The sequence below is a fragment of the Schistocerca gregaria genome, chromosome 2 (genome assembly GCF_023897955.1).
Source record: "Schistocerca gregaria isolate iqSchGreg1 chromosome 2, iqSchGreg1.2, whole genome shotgun sequence".
Classification (NCBI taxonomy): domain Eukaryota; kingdom Metazoa; phylum Arthropoda; class Insecta; order Orthoptera; family Acrididae; genus Schistocerca; species Schistocerca gregaria.
In genome coordinates this window covers 225,937,877-225,951,805 of record NC_064921.1, presented here as the reverse complement: position 1 = coordinate 225,951,805, position 13,929 = coordinate 225,937,877, and the positions used below count along the sequence as shown (strand labels likewise).

Sequence of the window (13,929 nt, the reverse complement as noted above, 5' to 3'; positions counted from 1 at the left end):
CATCTATGTGACTAACCTCCAGTTCACACTAAGTGCTTGGCAGAGGGTTTAGCGAATAACTTTCAGATTATGAATGCCTAAATCTTACCGTGTGAACTCTGAGTTCTCTTGTTTTAATACGATGGACATTTGTTCCTACCTAAGTGGGCGTAAACAAAATATTGTCGTATTCGGAGGTGAAAGTTGGTAGTTGAAATTTCGTGAAAAGATCTAGCCGAAACAAAAAGGCCCTATTTTTATTATTGCCAACTCCCCCCCCCCCCTCCCCCCTCATGTATCGCATCCGTGTCACTCTGTCCTTTCTTTCACGATAACACAAAACGAGCTGCCCTTGTTTGGACTTTTTCTACGTGGTTTTTCAGTTCTTTCTGAAAATGAATCCACACTGCACACCAGTACTCCAGTAGAGGATAGACAAGCACAGTGTATAACAGTAGATTTGTTGCATCTTCTAAATGTTCTGCCAATGAAACGGAGTCTTTGCTTCACTTTTCCCATAACATTTTCATGCGAATTTAAGTTGTTCGTAATTGTAATCCCTAGGTATTTAGCTGAATCGACTAACTTTAAATTTGTGTGATTTATCGTGTAACCCAGGTCTAACGCCATGTTTTAATACTCACAACCAGGAGTTAACACTGTTTATTGTTTAGCATTTCTACGGGCCCCACACAGCTTCAGTCTGGCAGTGCCAAGAAATTGTTGTTAAGACTGATAAAAATGAAGGTAGCGTCTCTTTGCGTTCTGTTCAATGGTAGCATTAAATATTTCATTTAAATACCACTTTCAAGTGACAAGAGTATTTAATATTTGCCAAATTTAAAATGTAATTACAGAAACTAGAAATCATATAGTAAGTTATACACATGACACTTATTTACCAAGGGTAAATATAAGATATGTCATACTGCATTCCTGTTCAGTGCAAATGTGGGGAATACGATGTTCTGGCACATTTACATAGAAAGATATAAAACACATAGTGATTTCACAAATAAAACATTTATAGATAGGTGGATTTTCTCATTTATAGCTACAGTCCTCAATTACCATTTAATAATTTGTTACCCAAATCCCATCATACATTCAAGTTTTATAATTTTATAGTGGTTTTTATTTGTGAGTATTCATTTACTGCTACGATCTAACATGAGTAATATTTTGGAGGTACAAAACATTAATGTCTGAATACATACACCTCAGTGCCGTGATTACTTTGCTGTGAGTGGTTTTGTTATACATCAAAACTGTTAATTATTGTTCCATTTTAAAGTATTTCTCAATAGCCTCAGTCTGCCATATTGCGAGATCCACCGTCTTTAGTGCCGGCACTTTCCTCCACGTGCCGGCACTCAGGCCGATGTCCATCTCATCCTTTCTATGTCTGGGAAACAGCACCGATGTCCGGCCGTTGGCAACTCGCTCACCGGTGCCCCCTTGGCTACCGAAGCTGTCTCCGCCACATGCCGCCGCCTCAGCCCCTCAGTCAAGACAAAACTTCCTACTCTACAATCATTTTAAGTAGCTGAATAGATCGCCAACATATGCATTATGTTACACAATGTTACGTGATAAAGCCTCTTGGTATTTACCTGTGAACGCCCCACTCCCGAGTCTTTAAAAGATCGAAATCCCATGTTATAAAACAACTACAAACTTCTGATTCATTTAAAAATTTAACGTGTTACAATATTTGGCGTTAAGCATGTAAGCGAGGAAATAATTAGAAAATGTTTGAAATTATGTTTATACTCCGGGTAATCTGCACCTCGTTTTAAGAAAAGCTAGTTTTTCGCCCATTTCAATGTTTATGAAGTCATATCTCCTGAACTGCATGTTGTATACTGCAATAATTTTGCAGGTACGTTAAGTGAATATTGTCTGCAAAATGTGCTGCGGATAGAGGTAATGGTAAAGAAATAATCAGTTAAAACGGCATGTCTCATGCTAATTCTTACTGCATGAACAGCGAAAATGTAGGAGGCGATGAACGTTTTTTCTTTTCTACATCTACTACATCTACATCCATACTCCGCAAGCCACCTGACGGTGTGTGGCGGAGGGTACCCTGAGTACCTCTATCGGTTCTCCCTTCTATTCCAGTCTCGTATTGTTCGTGGAAAGAAGGATTGTCGGTATGCTTCTGTGTGGGCTCTAATCTCTCTGATTTTATCCTCATGGTCTCTTCGCGAGATATACGTAGGAGGGAGCAATATACTGCTTGACTCTTTGGTGAAGGTATGTTCTCGAAACTTTAACAAAAGCCCGTACCGAGCTACTGAGCGTCTCTCCTGCAGAGTCTTCCACTAGGGTTTATCTATCATCTCCGTAACGCTTTCGCGTTACTAAATGATCCTGTAATGAAGCGCGCTGCTCTCCGTTGGATCTTCTCTATCTCTTCTATCAACCCTATCTGGTACGGATCCCACACTGCTGAGCAGTATTCAAGCGGTGGGCGAACAAGCGTACTGTAACCTACTTCCTTTGTTTTCGGATTGCATTTCCTTAGGATTCTTCCAATGAATCTCAGTCTGGCATCTGCTTTACCGACGATCAACTTTATATGATCATTCCATTTTAAATCGCTCCTAATGCGTACTCCCAGATAATTTATGGAATTAACTGCTTCCAGTTGCTGACCTGCTATTTTGTAGGTAAATGATAAGGGATCTATCTTTCTATGTATTCGCAGCACATTACACTTGTCTACATTGAGATTCAATTGCCATTCCCTGCGGCATGCGTCAATTCGTTGCAGATCCTCCTGCATTTCAGTACAATTTTCCATTGCTACAACCTCTCGATACACCACTTCATCATCTTCAAAAAGACTCAGTGAACTTCCGATGTCATCCACGAGGTCATTTATGTATATTGTGAATAGAAACGGTCCTATGACAATCCTCTGCGACACACCTGAAATCACTCTTACTTCGAAAGACTTCTCTCCATTGAGAATGACATGCTGCGTTCTGTTATCTAGGAACTCTTCAAACAAATCACACAATTGGTCTGATAGTCCATATGCTCTTACTTTGTTCATTAAACGACTGTGCGGAACTGTATCGAACGCCTTGCGGAAGTCGAGAAACACGGCATCTACCTGTGAACCAGTTTATCAGTTTGTGGGGGTGTTGGAGAGAAAAAGTTTTCTAACGATTCGAAATTACGTGCGATGTTATATGATGAAAATAGCCTAATCTGCGCGCCATGAGCTATCCTATCTCACGTCTAAGACACAGTTTGGAACTTTAATCCTTGTCTTACTACTGTAAACCATTAACACAAGTTTGCTTCTTAAATAAGCAGGTTATGACAGCATTTTAAATTCCTAAATCGGGGCAATACTTATGTGAAATATTGAAAATCAAATATTTGTTATGCTTGGAAGCCGTTAGATGGGCAGCCTGCAACTGGGGCTGTACGCAATGAACCGGGTTAGCCATTTAGAGATATACGCAGATAATCCCTACACATGTAAACTACGATCTCAGGTAACCTTGCAGTCGGATATTGCCGGGTATTTCCTTTTTGTAGTAGGTGTTATCTTGCATTGTTGCAAATTAGATAGTGCTACCTTTCATCACATCATGCAGAAATTTTGTCCGTCATTTCACATTTCCTTATGAGTGTAAGATAACAGGATCGTCAGCGAACAGTCTGATGGTGCTGTTGACTCTATGTGATAAGTCGTATAGGTGTTCTGAACATCGTAGGTTCTACTACGATTACTTCAGGGGCGTCCAATGTTAACTCAGTTTCTGTTGAACATACGCTCTACAGTATAACACACTGTGTTCTATTGTTAACAAATTTCACGGAGAGAATCGCAAATCTATCAATATTCTCCGTATGACTGCATGTTGGTTATTAATCGACAACGTGATGGCACAACGTCGAACGCCTTTCGGATATGTACCCCTTTGTCATGCATCGACTGTTTGCACAAAAGACCGTTTGTAACCTCTCAACAGTTTATTTCCGTAACCTCGCAATAAATATGTCACTAACCTCTCAATAAAATTGTGACTCATATATAACCTTTCAATAATTAAGTTACTGTGAATCTAAACTGGTAAATCTGGACGTCAGCAATGCTGCGTCATGGCCCTGAAAAGTCATTCTGAATAAACTGGAAATTCTTACCTCAATTATGTCGCCGTATAACGCGTATATATCTGCTCCTATGAGAAATTTTTCTGGCACAGCCCACTGCAATGCTGGCCGCTAGATTTGTCATGTATAAAAAGAAACAACTGATTTTTCTTTACGATAATTGGGATGACCATGGCTAGGAGAAATTAGTAAAATCTTTAAATTCAGATGAATGATTGTCAAAAGTTAATTTTCTAAGAAAGATTATTACTAAAAGATTTTTTAAAAACATTTACATGGGACTTGATATAACAAAAGTACAAAATCAGCTGTTACAAATTATATTTGCGCGCGGCTATAAATAGTATTTTTTGGTTTTACCTTATACTACATCGCGCTCCACGATCGCCCCCGCAACTCCATACAAGACGCAAGTGTTCTCTGTGAGCTATACAGCTAGACAACTGTTCTCTAAGAGCGGCCTGACCCAACCGCCCAACTACGAGCTACTACTACTACTGCTGCCGACACTGCTCTCTGGTCTGTGATTCTATTGTAACTTAGATATCACAAGCAGAGCGTGAGCATTTCATCGAAGTTACATCTGCTCGAGTGCGCTAGTAATAAATTCCTTATTCATGGACTTCTTACAGGTCTGATCTTTGGACACGCCCCTGTGTAATGCGGAATTAATCTCTAGAGATCACCAAAGGCCGGCAGGCCGGTATAAAAGGAAGCGGGGAGTACTGTGTAATCAGTAGAGAAACAGTAACAGCAAAATGGGTCGGACAGAAGAGATCAGTGCCTTTGAACGTGGTCATCGGTTGTCAACCGAGTAAGAAATCCATAGGGGTGTATCACCCATTCTGAAATTGCCCAAGTAAACTGTAGGTGATGTGATCGTGAAGTGGAAATGCGAATGAACTACTATAGTCAAGTATTACGTAAACTGAAGGTGGAGAGGGGAGAAATAGTAGGAAAGGTAATGAACTGACGATACTACCTGTATAGGAACTTTATGTGGAATCAGCGGCGACGATTGAAAATGTGTGTCACACCAGGACTCGAACTTGGGATCTCCTGCTTACTAGGCAGTTGTGCTAACCACTGCGTTATTGGAACAAAGAGTTTATCGCAAATGCACTGACTATCTCGGCACTCTCCCCGGCCGATTCACATTCCCACCTAGCACCACATACCGGAGTCCCCGTCCATGTCCTCATGCACGCAAATTTTAGATTGCCGCTGGAAGCCGAACGATACTGTTCATCTGCACTGGAAGTCGTGAATTCATTGCCCATTGGGAGGAATCAATTATATGAATGCATGGTGCCTGTTCCCATTCTCAAAACTATCGTTAAACGATGGGCAGGAGACAGGGACAGTCGAACATCGGAGAAGGTGGTCGTAAAAGATCGCATGAAGTCATCGGATTCCACGGCACTACCAGTAGTCCAGATAACGCAAGGACTTTGCGTATAAGTTAAAAAGAATGCTGTACAGTGGCGCAGCAGCTCTTTATAAGTCACAAATTTCTGTAGCCAGTGCTACACAACGCTTTAGGAGATGTAGAGCGGCGCCACTGGACAGTAGATGAGAGGAAGGAGTAATCTGGAGTGATGAATCATGCTATACCTTATCACAACCAAATGGAAGGGTTGAGGTTTGGGCAATGCGTGTAGAACGTTACCTGCCATCGTTCCTAAGCCAACAGTGAAGTATGGAGGAGGCTTGTTGCGAAATAGGGGCGTTTTTTGTAATTAGGGAGCAGTCCCCGTACTGTACTTAAGAAAACAGTAAATGCGGTATGATATGAACACATTTTCAGCAGTGTGTACTGTGTACAGGAGAGAAACTGTTCGGAGACGATGGGCTGTTTCGGCTTGACACTGCACCTTGTCATAAAGCAGCGTCTGTGAAGTAATGGTTGGCGGACAATAACACTGTTGAAGTGGACTGACTTGACCTAAGCCACAACCAGAATCGAATGGAGCACCTATAGGATGAGTTGGACGTCGATTGCGTCCCATACTCCAGCGTTCTCTGGTTTAGGCTCTTGAGGAAAAATTGGCTTTATTTCCTCCACAGACATTCAGACACCTCACTGGAAATGTCCTCAGCAGAGTCCAAGCCGTCCTAAAGGCGAAAGATGCACATTCCCCATATTAATGTACGCTTCTAAGTGTCCGGATACTTTTGATCAGATAGTGTACCGTGTATGAATAAAACCAGAGAGGTATTTTCTTCCCTCACTTACGTAATGTCCAGAGTGAATGACTGGTTCAGCAGCGGAGTGTGCTGGTTTGAAAATTTCGGACAGGTTTAAAGAGTAAAACCATATTTAAAGTGTATGTAGGTGGGGCACAGCTGATATGATTTTTATTAAAAATTAAATTCCTCCAGCTGTACTTAAGATTTTATATTTACTTCGCTACTAGTTTCAACGTTGCGTCAACGCCATCTTTAGCCCCGTACATTTTGATGAAATCTGTTGTGTGTGTCTCAGTCTAGAAATCCGCCGTGAGACAACACGTGCTCCATGCGTTAGACCGCGCGGCTAGCCAGGCGGGCGCCCGCAATACATAGTTGAATGAAACGAGTGCTAATTCAGCTATACATGCAGGAGGGATGTGGAGCACGTGTTGGTCTCAACGCGAACTTCTAGACTGAGCCATACGCTACTGATTTCATCAAAGTGTACAGGTCTGAAGATGGCGTTGACGCAACGTCGAAACTAGTAGCGAAATTAATATAAAATCTTAAGTACAGCTGGAGAAATTTCATTTTTAATAAAAAGATTTAAAGAGGGTCAGAGTGTGACTCGAAACAAGTACTTTGCCTTTCACGGGCATTGTTTTTACCCATTCAGAATCCAGGCACAGCTCACGATACTCGTAATACATTGTGTGTATTGAACTGGGGACCTAGAAACGACGGAGAGGCTTCGTCCTCGCCTTAGTCCTCAGTGGTTCACAGCCCCACAACAGGCCACAGCAGTCCACCCACCTCACCGCAGCCCCACAATGAACTCAGGATTATTGGGCGGTTCGGCCCCCTGTGGAACACCCCCCCCCCCTACCCCCTCCCACACCAGGAACGTCTCATACCAGACGAGTGTACCCCCAAATGTTTGCTTGGTAGAGTAATTATGGTGTACGCATATGTGGAGACAGTGTTTGTCCAGCCATCGCCGACATAGTGTAACTGAGGCGTTATATGATGAACCAGCCTACATTCGCCGAGGCAGAAGGAAAACCGCCTGAAAACAAGTCGAAACTAATCCGCTGAGCGGATTCGTGCTGGAACCGACACTCCTTCCCGCTCGGGAAGCAGCGCATTAGACCGCGCGGCTAGCCGGGCGGGCTTCCGTAACACATAGTTGAATGAAACGAGTACTAATTCAACTATACATGCAGGAGAACCTTTGTAAAGTTTTAAAAGCAGAAGAGAGGCTGAACGAACGCGACTTTTTCCACTAACGCCATAGTGTTTATTAACGCTTCTTCTTAGTCACACAGATAGTTCCAGACCACACAAAATTTCTGATATACTTTATAAAGCATCACGAATAGCAGCGCATTGTGTGAGTTCAGTAACGTTTTCAGATCCGTGGCACCTTGCTTTGGGTAAACACACGAAAATAGTTGTATAACTCATTGTAAGAAGAGGTTTCAACAAATGATACAGCCTCACTGGAAAAATGTCACCGTCATTCAACGTAATTATGATTGTGATGCTCGCTATGAAAAAGATGTAGGAGAGAGGTACTGGCAGAAGTCAAACTATGGAACGGGTTTCTCGGTCGTACCTGGACACAACTGATGAAATCATTGCTAGCCAAGGTAGTGTTATGGTTTCATTCCTAGGTCCTAACAACAGTTTTAATTTGCCTAGAAAGTCACTACATCATGAGTCATTCAACATTTTCGTATCTTGCTCTTTAAGTTATGTTATGGTTCAAATGGCTGTAAAGCACTATGGGACTTAACTTCTGAGGTCATCAGTTCCCTAGAACTTAGAACTACTTAAACCTAACTCACCTAAGGACATCACACACATCCATGCGCGAGGCAGGATTCGAACCTGCGACCGTAGCGGTCGCATGGTTCCAGACTGTAGCACCTAGAACCGCTCGGCCACTCCGGCCGGCTAAGTTATGTTATGAATCGCATCTAAAAGGCGTCATTATTTATTTTACACAGTTTGACGCTTCCTGTACCTGGCTGTGTTAGTTCTCGAGTTGCATAAAGGCAAGGGTTTACCACCAGTATCAGAAAAACTTCTAGATTAAAATGGTGAAATCATCCTTTGGGTTCTGGCTGCGTTACTTTTTAAAGAAGAATGAAGACTCAGAACGAGTCGACTGTATTTAGGCCTTACACGTTGGAGTCAAAATAGTGGCGTAAAGTTAGGATCCTTTTAGAAGGGTTTTCACTTAGCTCTCACGTGCATTTACATAAAGGTACTACGATTTTTCACGTACAACTACACTGTATTTTTTATTTCTTGAAGTTGAGCACATGTGAATTCTATTTGAATATGCACATTTAAGCTCTGAAAGGGGTTCTCCCAAGTATTCCCAAAACAGAGAATGAAAATGTCAACCAAAAAAGATTGCCCATATACCACTGTCGACGCACCAGATATTTTCGTAAACCTAGTGTAGTTTTATTGCCGTTGTCTTGTAATTAGTGCTCTATTGTGACACCGCGTTCCAGTAATTTTTATTTAGAGTACATGCCGCCACGGTAACTCACCGTGTTCGGTCAGAGGATTAACTGCCCCTTGTAATAAAAAAAAAAAAAAAAAAAAAAAAACTGAGTTAATGGATCAGCGACGAACTGAAACGGGTGTCTTGAGACGTCAGCCCCGAGCAGATACAACAAACGAAAACGAACAAAATGAGATTTAAAAATAAGAAAAGATAGTTGAGTGGTCTGCTTGACGGACTGCCGTCCTACGGGCCCGGGTTCGATTCCTGGCTGGGTCGGGGATTTTCTCCGCTCAGGGATTGAGTGTTGTGTTGCCTTCATCATTATTTCATCCACATGTGGAGCGAAGGTATCCCAATGCAGTGAGACCTGCACCCAGGCGGCCGGACCTGCCCCGCAAGTGGCCTCCCGGCCAATGACGCCAAACGCTCGTTTCCATTTTCCTTGACATTACACAGTTCCTTTTCACAGATCGCGGCTTCTCGGTATGGCAGCCGAAGAGAGAACAAAAATCAACAGACAGCATAGACAGAGATGTGGTTGATTATTAAAAAAATTGGGGGAAAAATCGAAGTGAGGGTAAACCACAAGTATCCGAAAGTAGAAACGAAAATTTTTTTCGTGGTGTAAAACGCAAATTTTCACAGAATAGTGAAAAATAGAAACAGAACAATCGCGGATGATGATTCTTTTAAATTCCTGTAAAATAAGAAACTAGCGTTGCCGGCATATCTGGATAGTCCGTTATAAAGTTTTACTTTATCACCTTCGGCACCTCGCACACTAGGCAAGATCGCAACATAAGACGTTGATGAGTTTGATGTGCTGTGAGAGTCTACATGTACAAATGCTGGACGAAAAGCTCAAAACTAGCGAGGCACGCTTTTGCTTGTTGCGGATAGCATAAACAATGGCCTACCTTTATCCTGTCGACTCTTCTTGCGAGGCCGACCACAGTGACGCCATGCCGGAGCAGAGCTTGCGTTATGGCGGCGCCTATGCCCGCGCTGGCTCCGGTAACCAGGGCAACGCGACCTGTGTACCTCTCCATAGCGCTATCGCAGCACGACTGGTACCACTCTGCAAAACACACTAACTTGTCGCTCTCCGTATTCCGAAACAGCTGACCTTGCATGCGCACCGTCAACTTTCTGGTTCGTCGCTGTTGATGCAGCGTGAAATCCTAATAGAATTATGCAGCAGACTTCCCTCACTTGTTCGGTATATGGGATCCTGTTAGCTACATCTACATTTACATCTACATGGTTACTCTGCCGTTCACACTTAAGTGCGTGGCAGAGGGTTCATCGAACGATTTTCATACTACTTCTCTAGCATTCCACTATTGAATAGCGCGTGGGAAAAAGGAACACCTAAATCTTTCGGTTCGAGCTCTGATTTCTCTTATTATGATGACCATTTCTCCCTACGTAGATGGGTGTCAAAAAAATATTTTCGCATTCTGAAGAGAAAGTTGGTGATTGAAATTTCGTAAATATATCTCACCGCAAAGAAAAGTGCCTCTGTTTCAGTGACTGCCACTGCAACTCGCATATCATATCAGTGGCCCTCTCGCCCCTATTGTGCGATAACACGAAACGAGCTGCCCTTCTTTGTACTTTATCGATGTCCTCCGTCAATCCTACTTGGTAAGGATCCCACACCAAGCAGCAATATCCTTCAGAGGACGGACAAGTGTAATGCAGTCTGTCTCCTTAGTGGGTTTGTCACATCTTCTAAGTGTTCTGACAACAAAGCGCAGTCTTTATTTCCCCTTCCCCAGAATATTATATATGTGGTCTTTCCAATTTAAGTTGCTCGTAATTGTAATTCCTAGGTATTTAGTCGAATTGACAGCCCTTAGATTTGTGCAATTTATAGCATACCCAAAATTTATCTGATTTTTTTAGTACCCATGTGGATGACCTCGCACTTTTCTTTGTTTAGGGCCAATTGTCACTGCCCCCCCCCCCCCCAGAAGATACTCGCAGTTTTTTACTAGTTTACTGTTTTATTTAATAATAAATGCTGCATGTTTTCTCGGATTGTACAAGTGAATTCTTGTATTTAAAATGTTTATTAAAAGCAGTTTTTCACTGGTTTAATATTTTATTTAATAAGAAGTGCTGTATGTTGTCTCGAGTCCTTGTTTCCTGAGAGTAGTATGACCTGCCCCCCCCCCCCCCCCCCCCCCCGCCTAGTTCAGATCCTGGGTACGCCCTTGGGGCCTATGACACTACCTTGTGGAACGCCAGATATCACTTCTGTTCTACTCGATGATTATCGTCTATCACTACGAACTGTGTGACCTCTCTGAGAGGAAATCACGAATCCAGTCACACAACTCAGTCGATACTCCATATGCCGCAATTTGATTAATAGTCGCTTGTAAGGAACGGTATCAAAAGCCTTCTGGAAATCTAGGAATATGGAATCGATCTAAGTCCCTTGTCGACAGCACTCACTACTTCATGGGAATAAAGAGCTAGCTGTGTTGTACAAGAACGATATTTTATGGATCCGTGTTGGTTATGTATCAATAAGCCATTTTCTTCAAGGTGATTCATAACGTTCGAGTACAGTATATGCTCCAAAATCCTACTGCAAATTGAGGTCATTGATATGGGTCTGTAATTCAATGGGTTACTCCTATTTCCTTTCTTGAATATTGATGTGACCTGTGCTACTTTCCAGTCTTTAGGAACAGATCTTTCGTCAAGTGAGTGGTTGTATATGATTGCTAAGAAAGGCGCTATTGTGTCTGCAAACTCTGAAAGGAACCTGATTGGTATACCATCTGGACCGGAAGACTTGCCTTTCTTACGTCATCTGAGTTGTTTCGCAACACCTACGATATCTACTTTCATGTCACTCATGCGAACAGCTGTTCTCGTTTCGAATTCTGGAATCTTTACTTTATCTTCTTTCGTGAAGGAATTACGGAAAACTGTATTTGGTACCTCCGCTTTAGTGGTACCATTATCGGTAATCATCGGCAACATTTCCATCGCTATCGCGCAGTGACGGTACTGACTGTTTTTTGCCACTGGTGTACTTTACATACGACCAGAATCTCTTTGGGTTTTCTGCCATATTTTGAGACAATGTTTCATTGTGGAAACCGTTAGCTCACCCTATACTGGTACTCTTGGTATCACGGGAGCGTTCTATGTTATTCTATGCTGTACTATATTTGACGTCTGCTAGTTAGAAAAAATTGCTGACTATCAACGCTGGGTCATCGCATTCCGTTTCCTCGATCGGAACATGACTTGATTTTATTGCACCTGATGATGCAGCTAAAATGCTGAGAAACCGGTCGTGCCTATAAATACTTACAACTGAAATGGCCTTATCTTCAAAAAGTTGGAACTATGGTGCAATAAACATTCGGGATTTAGAGTTTTCTCTGGCAGAACCGAATCTTAGTAATGTAAAACGAAGGATAAATTTTAACAAACCAGTCGCTGGTTTCTGAGACGATTCTGTCTTAAATACAATATGTGTTAGTAGCAATGAGTGTCACAACATTTGAACTGTTCTGCGGAAATATTACATTCTGCTTGAATACAATAGTGAAGTTCTAAGGCATGTATAAGACAACAAGTAAAATTACCAAATATGCAGCAACCAGTCGCAAAATCATGTTTTATTTATTCACTTTTGCAAATCGATTACAACTGATTAACAGACATAATCGGTGCTTTCAACAAACTTTGTTTGACCTCTGCTTAAGATGGGATAACTACTCAGGGCACATTTTGGTTGAAAGCACCGTTGATGGCTGTTAATCAGTTGAAATCGACTTTCAAATGTGAATAAATAAAACACGATTTTGCGACTGGTTGCTGCATATTGGTGATTTATGGTTTACGGTCGCTACACGACTTGGGAAACACATGGAGCCCACCATTCATAAGACAAGTGTCCGCCTTCAACGTGACAGGAGTGCAACCATTCCACAAACTGCTGCAGATTTCAATGCTGGGCCATTAACATGTGACAGCGTGAGAAACATTCAACGAAACACCATGGAAATAGGCTTTCACAGCCGAACGCCCACTAGTATACACTTGATGACTGCACGACACAAAGCTTTACGCCTCGCCTGGGCCCGGCAACACAGCCTCTGGACTGTTGATGACTTGAAACATGTTGCCTGGTCGGACGGGTCTCGTTTCAAATTGTATCGAGTGGGTGGACGCGTACGGTACTCAAGTAACTTCATGAATCAATGGACCTGCATGTCAGCGGGGGACTGTTCAAGTTGGTGGAGGCTCTGTAATGATGTGAGGAGTGTGCAGTTGGGGTGATATGGGACTCCTGACACATCTAGATACAACTCTGGCAGGTAAAACGTACGTAAGCATCCTGTCTGACCACCTGCATCCATTCATGTCCATTGTGCATTCCGAGAGACTTGGGCAACTCCAGCAGGACAATGCGACACACCACACGTCCAGAACTGTTACAGAGCGGCTTCAGAAACACTCTTCGGGTTTGAAACACTTCCGCTGGCCACAACACTCCCCAGACATGAACATTATTGCAACGTATTGTTCAGAAGAGATCTCCACTGCCTCGTCTATAACGGATTTACGGACAGCCCTGCAGGATTCATAGTGTCAGTTCCCTCCAGCACTACTTCAAACATTAGTCGAGTCCATGCCACGCCGTCCATGCTCGCGGGCCCCTTACACGATTTTAGACAGGTGTACCAGTTTCTTTGGCTCTTCAGCGTATTAGAGAGTGTGAGGTCGACATACGGCATTCATGGCCAATAAACGCTAGAAAGCTAGACAGTAAGCCGTTTATTGTGGTCCTAGAAAAATTGTTTCTTGAGAACACTGGAAAACTATTTCTGGTTATTCACAGTTATGCGCTAGAATAGTGGAAGTAAGGGAACGCACTAGCACTACCTCTCCTTAGACCAGGACCTTCAGTTGTATGTAGTTAGTCCCTGATCAGTTAGGTAACGCAAGTAGTAAGATGGGGTACTAAAGATAGTGAATGCGTAGTTCATGCACAACATAATAGTGAGGCAACAGCAAAGTGCAAGAAGGAAGGAATAAAAAATACTGAAAAAAACGAAAGGTCAAATGTTTTGTAGAATGATTCGTCT

General features: G+C 42.6%; 1 protein-coding gene across 2 annotated transcripts in view; it reads right to left on the bottom strand.

Moving 5' to 3' along the window:
* Positions 1-9,861, bottom strand: part of LOC126336743 (dehydrogenase/reductase SDR family member 11-like) — a 150,158-nt gene extending 140,297 nt beyond the window's left edge. For both annotated transcript variants that reach the window (XM_050000737.1, XM_050000738.1), the window contains exon 1: positions 9,727-9,861. In XM_050000737.1, coding sequence (XP_049856694.1) covers positions 9,727-9,858 — 132 coding nt within the window. In that variant the 5' untranslated portion in view covers positions 9,859-9,861. The remainder of the gene's footprint in view (positions 1-9,726) is intronic.
* Between the last annotated feature and the right edge of the window lie 4,068 nt (positions 9,862-13,929).